At 47.7% G+C, this 18,039-nt stretch overlaps 1 protein-coding gene across 1 annotated transcript in view; it reads left to right on the top strand.

The window, feature by feature from the left end:
* The window catches only part of LOC130586171 (voltage-dependent N-type calcium channel subunit alpha-1B-like), a gene marked incomplete at both ends in the record, with an annotated part of 86,483 nt that overhangs the window by 29,690 nt on the left and 38,754 nt on the right, over positions 1–18,039 (top strand). Inside the window, 6 exons of the mRNA XM_057386891.1 lie at positions 6,314–7,141; positions 8,291–8,529; positions 11,392–11,512; positions 14,699–14,828; positions 15,430–15,489; positions 16,282–16,388. Coding sequence (XP_057242874.1) covers positions 6,314–7,141; positions 8,291–8,529; positions 11,392–11,512; positions 14,699–14,828; positions 15,430–15,489; positions 16,282–16,388 — 1,485 coding nt within the window. The remainder of the gene's footprint in view (positions 1–6,313; positions 7,142–8,290; positions 8,530–11,391; positions 11,513–14,698; positions 14,829–15,429; positions 15,490–16,281; positions 16,389–18,039) is intronic.

Raw genomic sequence — 18,039 nt, 5'->3', positions numbered from 1 at the left:
AAGAGAGCAAAACTTCTCCCAAAATCTTTAGAGATACAAGGAATTCGGTTTTCCCTGTGTCCTTTGATTATTAAAAAAAAAAAAATATTTCTAAATAGTAAGATGTTTCAGGCAAAATACAGGAGATATTTCCCTTAAAAAAAATTAAAATCAGGTTGAGTAATTTTCTGGTGGTAATTCCAGCCTTTGGTGCTGTAACAAATTCGTGACACAGTTCCAGTGTGTAGAAAATACATTTTTCATTTGCTGAGGAGAGGGAATTAAATGCAGATCTGCTCTATTCCTTTAATATTTAGATATTATCTCAATATTTAAGATTTATCTAAAATACACACTGAATTTGGCAATTAATTCATGTGTGCCTGGGTGATGACACMCAGCCAAGGGAATACTTGTGCTGCATTTTTCCAGTGGTTTTAAGAGTTGTAGATGTTGAATTTTCAGCTGAATCCTCAAATTGCGAGGGGCGATAAAATCCAAACCCATAACTTGCGTTTTTCTTTGTTTTGCTGTTTATTGTTGATTTTTAGTAGGATCCAGAGCTGTCAGTCCTTGCTTGGACATGACAAATTCCACGTTCTCCAGGCAAATTCTGAAAAATCTTAAATAATAAAATATATTTCCCTTAAATAAAGGGAAAAATAGTTCCATAAAATGGAGATTTTTTTTTTCCTCACAAGTGCTGAACTCCTGCACCTGCCACTGATATTTTTTTCTGGAATAAATAAATTTTTTTGTTTCCTTTCTCAGCCCAGCTCYTTCATTCCCACCCAACCATCCCAGCCCCAGCCAGGCTGATAGAGCAAGGAAGGAAATGAAAAACTCAAATATCTTCTTCCAGCATGAATTTGTCATTTGCCATCCAAAAAAGCAAATTATTCTTGATTTTTATCACTTGTTTTGTATATTCACTGTCTGGGTCATTGCTTTATCTCCTCAGACTGCAAAGAAGGGGCTGGGCCTCCATTCCTTGATATTTTCTCTTGGTTTTTATCAAAAGTTTGGAGTTTAGGGTGGGATTTTGGCCTGAACATCTTTTGGAGAGCGGGGCTTCAGCACTTCAGAGGAAAGAAATAATTAAAGCAAATAGAATTTAAATAAAATAGAAATAAAATAAAATAGAATTAAAATAAAATAGAAATCAATAAAATATAATTTAAATAAAATATAATTTAAATAAAATACAATTTAAATAAAATATAATTTTAAAAAATACAATTTCCCTGGGGTTTAAGACCATTTAATGGCCCCCCACATTTAACCCCAGGGGGTTTTTTGCTCCGTCAAGCCACAGCCATCTGGCTTTTAACTCCCCTTTTCTTTGGTTTTGCTTTTAGCTCTCTCACCCTGTAGTTCATTACTGAGCATGCAATTATTTGATCACAATTCCCAACTGAAATATCAAATGAACAGCAATAAAACTTGAGGCAGCAGGAATATTTCCTGGCATTTTCTGAGGGTCAGGGTGTGCAGAAAGCAAAGCCCCACATTTCTGTTTCTGGGGCTGGGATGGGATGCACTGAAAACAATCAGAAAATTGTTTTAAAGTAGAATATAGTGAATTATTACTATTTTAATGACAATTCCAGGGGTGGAYTGTGTGTGATTTTTCCTTCTKTTTYATGTTGGGATATTTGGKRTAGGAAGCTTTTTCTTCTGTTTAGTTTGGTCGACTTTGGTWTTTTTATTGTTTTAAGTAAAAATTGTGTGTCGAATGTGGATTTTAATGATTATTAAATGATTTGTGGAACAATAAGAAGCAGCACGAGGGTGCTGAGTTGGGGCTGAGGAAAATCATTCTAGAAAGAAAAACTCCAGCAGAAAGCAGGAAAACCTTTTTAGCCATGTTGAGAGTGGGAAGCTTTGGCCTGGCTGAGCTTTGTGTCCCTTTGTGCCCAGAATGAGGTGCAGGTGGCTGCAAACCCCAAAGCTGCTGCTCCTTGGGGGATTTTGGTGGGATTCTGGGAATCTCCTTGGGGGGATTTTGGGAAATTGTGGCCGTTGGCCCCTGCTGGGAATGGCAGGGAAGGGCCAGCTTTGTGCTGGGTTTTAGGGTGATGCTCTGAACCCCCTGCAGAGCTGTCCCTGCCCTGGGGCAGAAGGATGGGAAGAGAGTCCAGAGAGGCCACGGAGCTGCTCCAGGGCTGGAGCCCCTCTGAAGCTGGGAGAGCTGGGGGTGCTCACCTGGAGAGGAGAAGGATCCATGGAGAGCTCAGAGCCCCTTGCAGGGCCTAAAGGGGCTCCAGGAGAGCTGAGAGGGACTGGGGACAAGGGATGGAGGGACAGGACACAGGGAATGGCTTCCCAGTGCCAGAGGGCAGGGATGGATGGGATATTGTAAAGGAATTGTTCCCTGTGAGGGTGGGCAGGCCCTGGCACAGGGTGCCCAGAGAAGCTGTGGCTGCCCCTGGATCCCTGGCAGTGCCCAAGGCCAGGCTGAACATTGGGGCTGGGAGCAGCCTGGGACAGGGGAGGTGTCCCTGCCCATGATGAGCTCTAAGATCCTTTCCAACTCAACCCATCCCATTCCATTCTGGGGTTGTGGGATTTTTCTGACCCTACAAGGGCTCCCAGCCCATGTCAATGTGCTCAGCAGCTCCCCAATCCCACAGGGATGCTCAGCTCTGTCCCTCTCTGCCATCCCAGCTTCTTCCTCCTGCTCACACCAGGTATGTCTCACCCTACACCAAATTGTCCAAAAGTACAGGAACAGCAAGTAGGAATTCAATCTGAGAGGGATAATGTTGAAAAAAACCAATGTGTGGCATTCAGTGACCTGTGTTGGCGTGAGAAGTTGGTGTCTGTGACTGATGGAAAGAGATTTCAAATTTCTAATTCCTAATTTCTAATTTCAAACTTCTAATTTCCAATTTCTAATTTCAAATTTCAGCAGCAAGTTTCTGGAGATCAGGGGCTGGTGCACAGCCAGGATGGGTTTTATCCCATGGAAAACCTTTGAGTTTCTAGCAAATATTGGGAGAAATGTTATGAAACAATAAGTTTTATCCCTGTGAAGCTGCAAATTAAAAATTCAAGTTTATAAATRTATGAAAAGGAGATAAAAATKACAAGAAYCAATATATTAATATATTTATTTTATATATTATTATGTAAATGTATATTATTTATTGTAAAGAAATTATGTTTTTTAAAACCAAAATCAAGTTCAAGGATAATTTTGGAAGGCAGTGGGAAGTGTTTTCTGCACCTCGGTTCTGGTGTCTGTGATGCCCCAGCTCCATGGGAATGCTCAGAGCATCTCCCAGGGGTTCTCAGGAGGGAGATGGAGCTCAGAAAGATAAAAAAAGGTGCTGAAGCATCACAGCACCAACTCCAGGGTCACTGCAAAGCTCATTTAAACACCAGGGTGAGCTCAGCTGAGAGAAAATTGTTTTATCCAATYCCAGAGAGATAAAACATTTGGCTTTGTGCGGGCCAATCCAAAGTGAAATGTTCCATTGTGTTCTCTGAGTGGAAAATGGAAATGTGGGGAGTTTATGAACTCCAAGTTCATGAACAGAAAATAGGATTGGAGTGAAAAGGTTTTGTTGYATTTGAATAGCGATTTCCCTTTCATCTGTGAGCAGAGCACAGAATTTCACACCCACCATATAATGTGGGGTTATTTTTAACATTAAATTATTACATTTCCGTAGGCAGCTTCCATTCATTATTTACTGGAGCAAAACTTTCAGGATTTCCATTAAATCAGTTATTTCAAAGGTTATGGTAACAAAATCCTGAATCATTAAGGAGCACCCTAATTAGAACGTATTAGAACCTGACTAAAAATACATTTTCCTTTCCCTCTGATTATATTTTTTATTTATACCAATATTAGTCATTTATTCATTAATATGGATTTTATTTAATTCTCCAGGAATTGTRGGGTTTTCTTTCCAGCCACAGGCAGGAGTTGTTTGCTGGTGGTACTGGCAGCGGGATCTGTTCGAGCATTTCCAGCCTGGAGGGTCTGGGRAGGGAGCAGAGCCTTCAAAGAGTTCAAAATATTCCAGAGACAGAAAACAGGGATGGGGAGCAAAGCAGTGAATTAACAGCAGGGTTTGTAGGATGTCTGCGAGTTGGGATGAATTACAGGGCAATTTTCTGAATGGCTTCAGGAGGATTTTAAGCAGCCAGCAAGGCTCAGATGAGGAGTTGGTTTCATGGTTTTGGGTTTTTTCTTGTGGAGTAAATATTCTGACAAAAGCTCTTTTGGATCCGTTTGGAGGAGTCCTGCCCTGCTCGTGCCATGGTTGGGCTGTGCCTGCCCAAATTTGTGCAGAGTTCATGGCAGCAGCTGAGGGGGGAGGCAGAGGAAGGAATTTTTGCTTTGTTGATGCTTTTCCATCTCCTCTGAATCCCCTCCTGTTGCTGTTTCTCCTCCTGGACAGGCAGCGGGGATGAGTCCTGCTGTGCTTTGAGGGCTCCCCCCTCTTGTGCCACCAATGAGCCCTGAGCTCATCAAGAACAGGGTGGGGATATTAAATTTTGGTGATCAGCTCTGATTCTGGGATTAAATATGATTCCTCCCCACCTGCCTGGGTGGAAGGGTTTGAGGGAGTTTTTACCTCTTGAGCAGCACCAGGCAGCAGCAACCTCAGTAAAGAACTGATTCCCAGGCAGAGCCCAGCTACACAAAACCTCTGTGACAGCTCCCATGTGAGTGTGGCTGGATGTCACCTCTCTGGGCTCTGTGCACGGTGACAGAGACAGACAGACCCAGTCAGCACCAAAACACCCAAAAGCTGCTTTTTCCTGCTGCCAGGGAAGCCCAGAAAATGTGTAAGGAAGTTGCATTTTCCTCCCATGTGGGCTCTGCTCCTCCAGCCACAGAGCTCAGGCTGAGCTGTGGGAGATGGGGATGTTGGAGCAGGCTGGGGGAAGGAAAATGCCTTGCTGGGAGAAGTTTAATTGAGAAAAAATTTGATTTAACCTCATTCTTCCGCGAGGTTAAATCCAGAACTCTGCCCTGGCAGCCAGTGGAAAGCAGAATTTAACTGGAAATCTTTAGGAGGAAAAGAAAAAGCCTTCTCTTCATGGCCTGGTTGGGTTGGTGGTCATTTGGAATGTGGTGAGAAACCAAGCGCTGTGCTGGAACATCAGAGCGTTCAGGCCGTGCCAAAGGAGGTGTCCTTRTGTTGAGGGRGACAGAGRTMAGYARGGGTGTCCARGTGTTCCCATCTCRTCTTCATCTSGGCACACAGGGATGGGGAAGGRTCTGGAGGGGCCCACGAGGAGCAGCTGAGGGCACTGGGATTGTTCAKCTGCAGCAGAGACTGAGCTCAGAGCTCCCCGGGGCTGCAGCTCCTCCCGASGGGCAGCTCYGATCTCTGCTCTGGGACAGGGACAGGAGCCAGGGAACGGCTGGAGCTGGGCCAGGGCAGGCTCAGGCTGGAGAGCAGGGAAAGGTTCTTGTGTCCCCAGAGGGTGCTGGCACTGCCCAGGCTCCCCAGGGAATGGTCTCGGCCCCGAGGCTGCCAGAGCTCCAGGAGCGTTTGGACAGCGCTGCCAGGGATGGACAGGGTGGGGCTGTTGGGGGGTCTGGGCAGGGACAGGGGTTGGATTCGATCATCCTTGGGGATCCCTTCTAGCTCAGGATGGTTTCACGGATCCGTGTGTGACTCTCCCACTCTCTGGGCTCCTTTCCTGGTGCACAGGACAGTTTTCCTCCCTTCCTTGCAGTGGTGTGTGGGTTGGCTGGTCCGTCTTCTCACCCAGTAGGATGCTCTGGGTTTGGCGCAGTTTTAGACCTTGAGGGTCCTGCGGGGCAGCACAGCTGGAAAACACCCCCTGGGGCCGGCTGGGAGGGGAAGGGGCCCGTGGCAGGCTCGGATCGTCAGGAACAGGTTTCTTTTCCCCTGCTCCTCCTGCTGATCTAACTTCTCTTGCTCCCCGCTCCTTTCCTCATCCAGACCTTTCCAGGTGGGGAGAAAAACGCTGCCGATTTTGGGAAGCTTTGTGGGCTGTGCCAAAGCTCTGCCTGGGGTGTGTGGTTTTTGTGTGCCGATGTTTTAATCCCTCACGCCGTTCCCGAGGCTTCCACATTTATAAAATACGGAATAACTCCTTTCCAGAGGGCCGATCTCATAGCACCTGCCGCTCGTGGGGGCAAAACTAACACGGATGATCCCGCTGGCTTTCCCTGCTCATGTTCTCCGCCAGCCATTCTCTCCATCCCCGTTATTCCTTCGGTTCAATGTCCCCCCTCCTCGGCTGAAAATTCCCTCTTTTTTTTTTTTATTTTTTGGCCGGTATTTGGGGAACCGGCGCACATTCAGACGCTGACTTGTCGCGTTTCTCCCGCCCTTAGCAAGCAGCAGAATTCCTCCAAATCCAAGTCGGTTTGGGAGCAGAGGACGAGCCAGATCCGGATGCACAACTTCCGAGCCAGCTGCGAGGCGCTGTACAACGAGCTGGACCCCGAGGAGCGGGTGCGCTATGCCACCACCCTGCACATCCGTCCCGACATGAAAACACACCTGGACCGGCCGCTGGTGGTGGAGCCCCGCAGCGAGGGCAGGAACAACATGGCCAAGCTGAGCCCTGGTGATGCCCACGAGGTGGTGGAGCACCCCAAAGTCAGCCCGGCCGACGGGGCGGAAGCGCCGCGGAAGCACCACCGGCATCGGGAGAAGGAGAAAGCGTCGGGAGAGCAGGAGAAGGGCGACGCGGCCAAGGATGAGAACGGAGAGCCCGGGGTCAGCACCAAGGAGGAGCGGCACCGGCAGCACCGCAGCCGCAGCAAGGACGTGGAAGGGGGCGGCAAGGAGGGCAAGAGTGAGCGGAACAGGGGGCAGGAAGGGGGAAAGAGGCACCACCGGCGGGGCTCGGTGGAGGAAGGGGCAGAAAAGGAGCACCGGAGGCACCGGAGCCACCGGCACTCGAGCGACCGGCCGGGCAAGGAGGGCAACGGCGCGGCCAACGGCGGGCGGGGAGAGCGGCGCTCCCGGCACCGCGGAGGATCCCGCTCCGGGAACAGGGATGGAGAGACTGGCACCAAGGGGGACAACGTTGAGGAGCCCCACCGGCGGCACCGGCTCCGCAACAGGGCGCTGTCCACCTACGAGTCCGTGGAGAAGGACAACGGCGAGAAGGAGGGCGAGGCCGGAGAGAAGGAGCACCGCAACCACCAGCCCAAGTGAGTGAGCGCTGCCGGACCTGCCCCGGCTCGGTTCAGGGGTCACAGAACCCCTGAGGTATCCCAGGAAAACCTTTATCCCCCTCCCGCTGTCATTCCTTGCTGTCTTTGTCCCCACAGCAGCTTCCACCCCAACCTGYAGCTCTGTTTGCCCTGAATCAGCAGTGACAGAGGCTCCCAAATACCATTTTCYCCCATAGAACAGCTCAGGTTTAGAGCAGGGACCATCCTTGCTGTAAACACCGCCACACCCTGTAGGGCACCAAGTGGAGCAGAGAATTTCCCRGCTCCCCAAGGAAGCTCCTGAGGGACATCTTTTTAAATTTCATCTGGCCTCTCTCGCAGCCCTTTGATTTTCATTTTTAACGGGGACCCTTCAGCTGTGCCACCAGTCGTTCCAGCACATGGCCCTTCCATTAAGGACAGCGCTGTCCCCCGTTTGCTTTAATCCTTACCCAAGTCAAGTGAGGAAAGCAGCCCCGGCGAAGCATTTGCAGTAGTTAATAAAGAAGGATAGATTGCCTTTTCAGCTTTATTAGTCTGATGGAAAAGAAATCGCACTGGGATTCTTTAGAATGGAGCTTGTGTCGCCGTGGAGGGCTGTGAGTGGCGCTGAGATAATAATTTTCCTGTCTAAATTATCTTCCTTTCAGCTGAATTTCCAAACACTCTGCCTGCTGCTCGTGTGCACRGGCTCGCTCTCCTCCTCACTGGAGATGCTGCAGGGAAGGGCTGGAGCTGTTTAGYTGCTGACAGTCACCGTGCAGAGTGGTTCTGAGCTGGAAAAGAGAATCACCACGGTTAAATAAGGCCTGGGGAGAACGTTAGGGAGCGGAATGTCAGGATCCATTCATTCAGCAGYCGGTGCTGGGGATGGCTCCTGGAGYTGGGATGTGCARRTGCCACGTRGGCCTGGTTTGGGGACATCAWTAAATGAGCCAAGGGMTGTTCAGTGCCACAGTCTCCTCTCAATGTTGTGATTTGAGTTGGCTTGGGAGGTGCCAGAGGAAAAAGACCCGAATTTTGCCATCTGGGGGTTGTCCTGCAGAGGATTTCCATGGAGGAAACAATCCCAGCATGAGGCGCAGTGTCAGGGATGCATCCCTGAACCCTTCCTGGGCCAAATGTAACAAATCCTGCTTTTCCCAGGGAGAACCAGTGTGAGCTGGAGGCCAGTGGCAGCGTGAGTGTCCCTGTGAGTGTCCCTGTGAGTGTCCCCGTGCACACCCTGCCCAGCACGTACCTGCAGAAGGTGCCCGAGCAGCCGGAGGATGCTGACAACCAGAAGAACGTGACGAGGATGATCCAGCCCCCGCTGGACAAAACCACCACTGTGAACATCCCTGTCACCATCACTGCCCCCCCGGGGGAAACCACCGTCATACCAAGTGAGTGCCTTCGTCTCCCTGCTTTTCCTGCTGGGAAATTGGCCAGGAAATGGAGATTTCCAAGGAGTGATGGGGCTGCTTTCCTCACGAGGGGCAGAGAGGGAACTCATTGGTAGAGGATTTGTAATTCGCACACCTTTGTCTCCCTGCTTTACCTACTGGGAAATGGAAATTTCCAAGGAGTGATGGGGGCTGCCATCCTTATGAGGGGCAGAGAGGGAACTCATTGGTAGAAGATCTGTATTTCCCATTCCTTTGTCTCCCTGTTTTTTCTGCTGGGAAATGACCAGGAAATGGAAGTTTCCAAGGATTGATGGGGGCTGCCATCCTTACGAAGGCAGAAAGGGAACTCATTGGTAGAAGATCTGTATTTCCCACTCCTTTGTCTCCCTGNTGTTCAGTGCCACAGTCTCCTCTCAATGTTGTGATTTGAGTTGGCTTGGGAGGTGCCAGAGGAAAAAGACCCGAATTTTGCCATCTGGGGGTTGTCCTGCAGAGGATTTCCATGGAGGAAACAATCCCAGCATGAGGCGCAGTGTCAGGGATGCATCCCTGAACCCTTCCTGGGCCAAATGTAACAAATCCTGCTTTTCCCAGGGAGAACCAGTGTGAGCTGGAGGCCAGTGGCAGCGTGAGTGTCCCTGTGAGTGTCCCTGTGAGTGTCCCCGTGCACACCCTGCCCAGCACGTACCTGCAGAAGGTGCCCGAGCAGCCGGAGGATGCTGACAACCAGAAGAACGTGACGAGGATGATCCAGCCCCCGCTGGACAAAACCACCMCTGTGAACATCCCTGTCACCATCACTGCCCCCCCGGGGGAAACCACCGTCATACCAAGTGAGTGCCTTCGTCTCCCTGCTTTTCCTGCTGGGAAACTGGCCAGGAAATGGAGATTTCCAAGGAGTGTTGGGGGCTGCTTTCCTCATGAGGGGCAGAGAGGGAACTCATTGGTAGAAGATCTGTAATTCCCATTCCTTTGTCTCCCTGTTTTTTCTGCTGGGAAATGACCAGGAAATGGAAGTTTCCAAGGATTGATGGGGGCTGCCATCCTTACGAAGGCAGAAAGGGAACTCATTGGTAGAAGATCTGTATTTCCCACTCCTTTGTCTCCCTGTTTTTCCTGCTGGGAAATTGGCCAGGAAATGGAAATTTCCAAGGATTGATGGGGGCTGCCATCCTTATGAGGGGCAGAAAGGGAACTCATTGGTAGAAGATCTGTATTTCCCACTCCTTTGTCTCCCTGCTTTTCTTGCTGGGAAATGGAAATGTCCAGGGAGTGATGGGGCTGCTTTCCTCACGAGGGGTAGAGAGGGAACTCGTTGATGGAGGATCTGYAATTCCCACAAGCTGCAGGAACTCAGCAAGGGTTCCTGGTGTTTCTGGAAAACTCCTGAGATTCCCTGGGGTTGRCTCACCCAGAGTACATCCTGTGTGTAAGGGAAAGCTGGAGGAGCAAGGAGAGCCACATCCATCTGTGATCCTGCAGCTTTGCATTCCTGTGTCATTCCTGAGCTTTTTACAATCCTCTCCATCCCACTGGAGTGGATCCACCCTCCCTGTCCTGCTCCAGAGCTCTTGGATCCTTCAGCACAAATTTCCAGATGTTCCCAGGATCCTCRTGCCCAGGCTGATCCATGGCTGGGTGGGGACAGCCTGGAGAGCTGAGGACAATCCCGGTGTGAAATCCCACATTGGACTCCAGGCTGTCAGGACTCTGCTTTCCAAATGACACAACTAAAATCTGGCAAAATCTGTGCTTTTTCACTCTGTTGTCAGCCACAAGATCTATCTTTTCTTTTTGATTTTTTTTCTTCTCCTTTCTCCTTATTTTCCCCCTTCTGAAATGGTAATTTTCCTATATTGCAGTGCTGAGTTCCTGTCAATCACAATTTATCAGCCTCTCCCTTTCCTGGCCRTTTCCTCTGCATCTGCCTGGAGATCCAATAAGGAGTTTATTGAACATGTCACTCAAACACAATGAAATGTCATTTTCTTTGCAAAATAAAATCAAAAGTAATAAAAGCTCTGCACTGAACGCGTTCAGAATGGGTGGGGTTTTTGGACTTCAGGTCCTGGGAATTAATGGAAGAGCTTTTATGTGTGTTGAAGAAGAGAATTTGCAGGATAAAATGTCACCCAGTTCACAGATGGGAAATTATCTTTGGTAAATTATCCCATAAAYGCTCTGCAGGTGAAGTTAGGATAAAAACTGGAGAATTCCCAGCCTTTGGAAGGGAAGTTTGGAYTGTCTTAGAGAAAGGGATGATTTTAAAACTCACTGCAGGATGGAGCTCTGCAGCTTTGCATATAGGGAGCTCTGACTGAACCAAGGTGCTCAGTGCAGGCACAGCTCAGTGGGGTCCATGAAGTTTTTCCCAGGTTTCTTTTCCTAATTTTGGGAAGTTCATCAGCCTCAGCCCCCAAATTATGAAACCTCATCCATGAATTTGTTCTTCTGTATGTTCCAAAGCCAATTGTTCTCCTGATTCATGGGACAAAACACTGAATTATGAGGCTGATCAAACTTCTTYGCTCATTTCTTTCAAGTATCCTGAGCTGATCCCTCTCCCTAGGAGTTTGTCCTCTTTGGGATGGATTTTCCAGCCCCAGTTTGGCAGCTCTGGGATAAACCAGCTCATGGTTTCTTTGTGTGCAGTGAGCAGCTCCATTTCCTGGCTGTTCCAGCAGCACTGAGGGGCAGAGCAGTCTCACTCCGGGGTGATAATAACCCAATGATTGTTCATCCCATTTAATCAACATTTCCAGAGCTGTTTGCTCTCCCAGCTSCATTTCCAGCTGCTCCAGGCTGTGGATCCCTGTTTAACCCTCTCCTTTGTGTTCTCCCTGAATTCCCTGTTCCCAGTGAACAACGTGGAGTTTGACAGCAAGACAGAGGAGAAGAAAGACGTCGATGACTTGACGAAAAACGGGCCTAAACCAATCCTGCCTTACAGTTCCATGTTCATCCTCAGCCCCACAAATCCGTGAGTTCCTCTGGTGCCAGTTATGGGTTCCAGGTGCTTCAAATGAATAACATGAATGGGATTTTCATCTCTGCCAGTCAAACACACTGGGACATGAAATAAAAGGTTATTTGTGAGGGCCAGGTGCTGCTGTTCAGCTGGGTTTTCCTGGGGGAATGAATTACTGGGAAAAGATAACGCTGTAGGCAGACCCTGCTGATGGAGATCCCAAAGATTGCATCAGGAGCTACAGGTTGGGGGCTGTTTTTGMTGGCAGCAATTTCCTGCAGGTTCCTGAGGAATCCCTGTTTATTCCACACAAGTGGCTTTGCATCACTGCAAACTCTGAACTTCTGGGAAAACCRGAATATTTTTTATTTGCCAAGGCTGGGAGTGCAGCCTGTGGGATCTGCTGGGATTAGGGCATTTCTTCCCCTTCAAACAGTGCTGCTGCCTGGAGAACTTTGGGCTCAAAGCCWGAAAATGCTGAATTTCTGCTCTGGGGGGCTGCAGGGCTGAGGGGAGAAGGGATTGTGGTAATTGTGGCATGAAGGGCTGTGAGTCGTTTAAAGTAGTAAGGGCAAGGAATGGCATTGGAAACTTCTGGAGATCCCCTCGGAGCAGAGGTTTCTCTCTGGCTYGGGTAAACTTGTAGGTTTAGAGTTTCTCTCTGCCCAGATCCCAGAGGGAATTCAGGCCTTTTTTTTGGCAGCTGGATTTCAGAGAAAGATGAATCCTCCTGCACCTTCTGCTGCTGAGGACTGTGACATCCTGTGCATGGAACGAAACGGGCTCTGTGTTCTCATATTTGACATCAGAAAAGTGCCTGTGGTGGATGCAACAGAATCCTGAAATCCCAGAATCCTGAAATCCCAGAATCTCTTGAGCTGGAGGGACCCACCAGGATCATTGATCCAGCCCCTGTCCCTGCCCAGACCCCCCAACAGCCCCACCCTGTCCATCCCTGGCAGCGCTGTCCAAACGCTCCTGGAGCTCTGGCAGCCTCGGGGCCGGGACCATTCCCTGGGGAGCCAGATTGGGATAATGGAGCTTGGCCTCTGTCTGGCTGGATAAGCAAACGGTGTTTCCCTAAAAGTTGTTGAGGAGTGACCCCAAAAAATGAGCTGGGAAGGATCTGCCAAGGCAGCATGGCTGGGTGGGGAGTGAGAGGTGCTGAGCCCAGGGGTCTGAGCTGGGGGCTGGGCTGGGCAGGCAGAGAAGCAGCAAAACTGTTTGCTATGTCTGCTTCTCCTCTCCTCTCCTCTCCTCTCCTCTCCTCTCCTCTCCTCTCCTCTCTCTCCTCTTTGCCGTTTTCTCCAGCTTACACCTTCCCCCCCAAAAAAAAACCTCAGTGGAAAAACCAAGTTCACTGTGAGAAAAAACGTGTTACAACCAAGCCAAGGGGGAATAACAAGACAAAGACCAAACTCCATGGATGTCAGCATTTGTTTTTCTTCCTCAGGGCAAGACACAGCCCCAGCTGTTCTGGCTTCTCCAGAGAGCTCTTTCTGGGGCAGGAAGCTTTTCCCCCCTCAGTGCTGCCATCTCCCTCCCAAACCCTCCTGGGGCTCCATGACCCCGGTGCTGCCGGAGGGGAGSACAGCTCAGGGAAGCAGAAATGAAATGGATTTCTCTGAGTGCCACCACTCTCTCACAGCACTCAGGGCTGTGGTTCCTCCAGCCCCACTGGCAGCTCACAAACGCTCCCASATCTCACTGCTGGTTATGAATGATGGGGAGCTAAAAATAGGGGCTGGTTATTGCATTGATGGATTGAGTTTGATGCAGGAATTAAAGCTGCAATTGTTGGGAATGCTGCCTTTCGCTTCCATGGCTTCACAGAGCACGGGAATGATTGTCTCCTCCTGGCAGATTGAGAACTGGAGTTAGGGGAACCACAAAAGCACTTTTCTTCAGGTTCTTTTCTGTCAAATTTGCTTCSCTGGTATTTGTAGCTCTTTGCCATTCTGAATCCATTAGCAAGCCAAGAAAAGGGATGTGTAAGCAGACATGAAAAATAGACTTTAATGCTTGCTGTTGAGATACTTGCTTAGAGAAAATGGGATCGAGGAGCTGAAACGCATTCTCAGATTACAAAGTTGTTGGCGAGTTAAATCTGTAATTTGATTCTTGGGCTAAGTCCTTCATTCAGCTGACAAACGTGGTGCAAATGCAGAGCTCTGCGTGCAGTTAGGGATTGGGGAATTGTGGGCAGAAGGAATTGTCGGCTGAAATTTGCGAAGAGTTTCGGATTGCTGAGGAACGGGAGCATTTACCACTCTCCTTGGACAYGATTTGTGAATAAAAAGATTAGGGGGAAGTAATCAAATCTGTCCCTGTGAAGTATTTGTGCTGGAAAAATACTTGGACTGAAGGGCAGGCGGGATGAGATGGGTGGGAGGAACACTCAGAGCCACAAAGGCCAATTCAGCTGAGACTCTCAACATTTTAAAGGGATTACTTGACATTAAAAGGATTTCAGACCTTGTTTGGAGCTCTCAGGGTGTTAACCCAGGAGTTCAGAGGGAGGAGGCGGGGAGCGCCATAAATGTAATTTGTAGAATTGAGTCTGGGTGCTTGAAAGCWCTCGGTGCTCTTTTGACAGATGGGGAGAGAGATAAATGGATAGAGAAATAAATAGATTGGGAGATAAATGGCTAAAGAGATAAAGAGATAAATAGATAAATAGATAGATAAATATAGAGATAGATAAAAAGATCGAGAGATAGATAAACAGAGATGGATAGATATGAAAAATAAATAAATAGATAAATAGATAGAGATAAAGAGATATATAAATAGAGAGATAGAGAGAAATACAGAGATAAATAGGAAAATAGCTAAAAAATAGAGATAAATAGATAAAGAGATTAATAGAGATGGATAAATAAAGATAGAGAGATAGAGATAAATTGATAAATATATATAAATAGATAAGTATATAAAGAGATAAATAGATAAAGAGATAGATAAATATATAGAGAGATAAATAGATATTGCTTTGCAGAGGGGGTAGAGAGCAGCACTGAGATATTGAACTCCCTTATTTAAATCTCACCACAGATCTGCTGCAAACCAGAATTTAGAGCCTGATTTTTATTTTCATCCCATCATTCCAATAGGAATCCCAAAGGGGCTGTTCCTGCTGGATTTGTGTTGGTTTTCCACCCCTCCCATCCCTGTGACCCTGTGCTCCTGTCCCCGCAGGATCCGGCGCCTCTTCCACTACATCGTCAACCTGCGCTACTTCGAGATGGTGATCCTGATTGTCATCGCCCTCAGCAGCATTGCCCTGGCTGCAGAGGACCCAGTCCAGGCTGAGTCACCCAGGAATGATGTGAGTCCCACCCAGAATTCCCAGAGTTAGGGTGCTTTTCATCTCCCAGCACGTGGCACGTCCGCTTCCGTCTCCTCAGGGTGATGCGCTGCACGGGCAAAACAAAATCAGAGCTTTGTTTGATAACACACACAAATGAACTGTGTTTCACTATCAAAGTGCTCACAATKCCTGTCCCTTTCTGCTGTTTCAACCACTTTTGAGTTGGAGAAYTTGGGAATCACAGATTGTGTGGCTGATGTGKCTTSRATGGAGGAGCTCCCAAAGCTGACAYRCCATTCTGCAGTGGGGAAGGCTGGTGAATRAACTCYTCAGGAAATGGTGTTCAAACATTTCCTTGTGAAATCCMTCTTTTGCCCWRTCRAAGGCCAGAAATGCAGGTGCTCTGAAGSCACCCATGGGTGCAGACTGGCAAGGACTGGGGGAACTGCTGCTTTTTAAATCAGCTTTGTGCCTGAATTATCTGAAACACTCCCATCAGCTGATATTTGTTCATCACACCAAGCAGACCATTGCTAGATTTGATGTTTTTCTCCTTGCCCCTGTGCAGGTTATTCCAGAATGTGGCCTTCCCTAACACACATTTTCCTTTCCCATTTAGGCTCTGAAATACCTGGATTATATATTCACAGGAGTCTTCACCTTTGAGATGGTGATCAAGGTAAGAATTTCTCCAAGCAAAGAGTCACCTCCTCTTCCAGATTGATTTGTGGGAAGCTGGAGAAAGGGTGGAGTGGGACAGAGGTGGGAAGGATGGAGAGCTTGAAGTCGTGAACAGCTCTCAGAATCAGATGCAGCAGCTCTCCTGATTTTTTTAATGGAGGAAYTAATTTTTTTAACTTTTTCATGTTTTGTGGAGGAAAATCAGGATATGTTTAGGAGCTGTGGCTGTGTAAGAGGGGTGTGTGGCTGAAGAGCTGACAGACCTTGCTGAAACACTCCAGATTCTTCCCTTTTCCTTTTACACTGATCAGGAATATTAACAACACTGAATCTTGGTTTGTCATGTTTCAAAAAGCTGAGAATTTATCTTTTTTCTCAGTAGGGTGACAGGTTTTGCTAAGGGAAGTAACTTCCCAGAAAACCCAATTCCATAAAGTCAGGATTCAGTGTTGGGATAAGGCAGGAGTTGGGGTTTTCTGTCAGAGCAAGAGGCAAAACAGCTGCAAAATAAAAATGGGATTAATGCCTGTGTGGGGGAAGAATCCCAGGGAGCAGTGAGAGCTCTTGTTTCTGTAGCTTTTGGTGGTGGTTCATTGGTTTGAGCTTCAATTTTGGGAGCTTTTCTTGCCTTAGAGCGGAGCAGCTTGGCTGGGTATCTCCATGTTTGTGAAGGATCCTTTGATCCAGAAATGCTTCTCAGAAAAGAGCTCTTTCTTCCCCTGCCCCTCAGCAGRGTGGATTTGGGCCATGTTTTATTAAAACTCTCCTTTTTCCCATGTTTTCTTTGCAGATGATCGACCTGGGGCTGCTCCTCCACCCCGGCTCCTATTTCCGTGACCTGTGGAATATCCTGGACTTCATTGTGGTCAGTGGGGCCTTGGTGGCCTTTGCCTTCTCGTAAGTTCCRTTTTCCTTCTCCTCCCAAATTCCAGGGAATGAATCCCATGGGGGGCAGGGCCCTGGCACAGGGACAGTGCATTTGTGATGTTTGTGGCTCCGTTTCTCAGTAAAACATTCGGTCCCTGCCCTTTTACCTCTCTGTGGCTGCAGGGAAGAAATTAATGAACTGAATGAAATTTGTGCTGTAGCATCTTTCAGAAATCTTCCCAGCTTTAGGCTGAGCCCATTCTCTGCTCGTTCAAATGGAAAACCAAGATTTTTGTGACTGTTTGGCCAAGTTCTCTTCAGGAACTCGCTGTAACGCTTAGTGGCAGCCCAGTGTCTCCAGGCAATGGTTGTAAGAGCTGCTCTCACTATGAAAGAAGTTCAAGAAATGAGCTGATAATGCCTTGAACTCTTGGCAAAYGTTTATTTCCAGAGCTGTGGGTATTTCTGGTTCACAAACCTTTGCTATCTCTCTCCTTTTCTCTCCTCTCTCATTCAGCAACTTGTATTTCCACTGAGTTTCACTTCTATTGCTTTCCCTCAAACCCAACTCTGTATTTATGACTTTAAATAATATCCCACATTCTTCTTTAATGTCACAGAGGATTTGGGGCAACAAAGAGAGGAATTGCTTTTTAAAAATCAAGATTAGCTTCTTATTTGAGCCTTTTTGGAAGGAGAAAGAAAACCACCACAGGAAGAGCAGTGCACGTTCTTCCAACCTTCAGGAGCTGAGCTGGAGAATGGAAAGAAATTTTCCACTCTGAGCCATCGTGGGAGCTGTTTTTGCAAATCCTTTTTCGAGAAACAATAGGAGACCTGGAATCAGGCAGCAGGGCTTGACCACTTTAATCTCGACCACATTAATCCCGTGCTAAATTAGCCCCGAGCAATTAAGGGGATGTTTAGCAGCCCGTGCCCTGCCTGCACTCACCTGTTTGTGGGCAGGGTGATTAGAGGAGAGGAAATTGTTTAATTAGCTAATGAGAATTAACAGCGTTTCACTTGCTAATGAGCAAAGYACCCGCTTTTGTCAGGGAGCCACAGAGCGTGGCCGGGCCCTTTCAGGAAGGCAGAAATTTTTCAGCAGAGTCCAAATCCCTGCTCCTTGCTCAGCTCTGCTGGGGAAAAAYGCACAAAAATTTCCTCCACCTTTCTGATGGAATATTTCTGGGCAAGTCTTTATTTTCTGAGGTGTCAAAATTCCCGTCACATTGAGGCTGTGAGATTTGTGATCTTTTCTTCGTTGAAAATTCTGATTTAAAAAAAAAAGTCTAAGCTAATGTGACCAAAAAGTAGATGGACAGGATTGATATATCAGGTGTGATTTTTGGGGATATGGAAATCTGGATTTTATCCTTCACCAAATTATTGGGTTCTTGGAGAAATTAGTGGGCAACCTAAGTTTTTCAAAGGGGTGCTGCCCTTCCTTCTTTAAACATTTTGTCCCTCATTAAAAATAATTTTTTTGAGGAGCTCTGTCATAAGCAGAACCATCTTGAGATGGAATTGCTGGGCTGGGGAATATCTTGTTTACCTAAAACTTAATATCCAAAATTTAATGTTTTTTAAGCTTGACTAGACGTGTGGGGCTTTATTTCCCTGCACATGAATTAAATCAGTGGAACATCTTTTAGAACTGGATTGACTTAAACCAGGCTGA

The sequence above is a fragment of the Malurus melanocephalus genome, unplaced genomic scaffold (genome assembly GCF_030028575.1).
Source record: "Malurus melanocephalus ecotype Western Australia unplaced genomic scaffold, MMel_1.1 scaffold_1091, whole genome shotgun sequence".
NCBI classification, from domain to species: domain Eukaryota; kingdom Metazoa; phylum Chordata; class Aves; order Passeriformes; family Maluridae; genus Malurus; species Malurus melanocephalus.
Note: the sequence above shows the minus strand (reverse complement) of the source record. Positions and strands in the feature narration are given on the sequence as shown.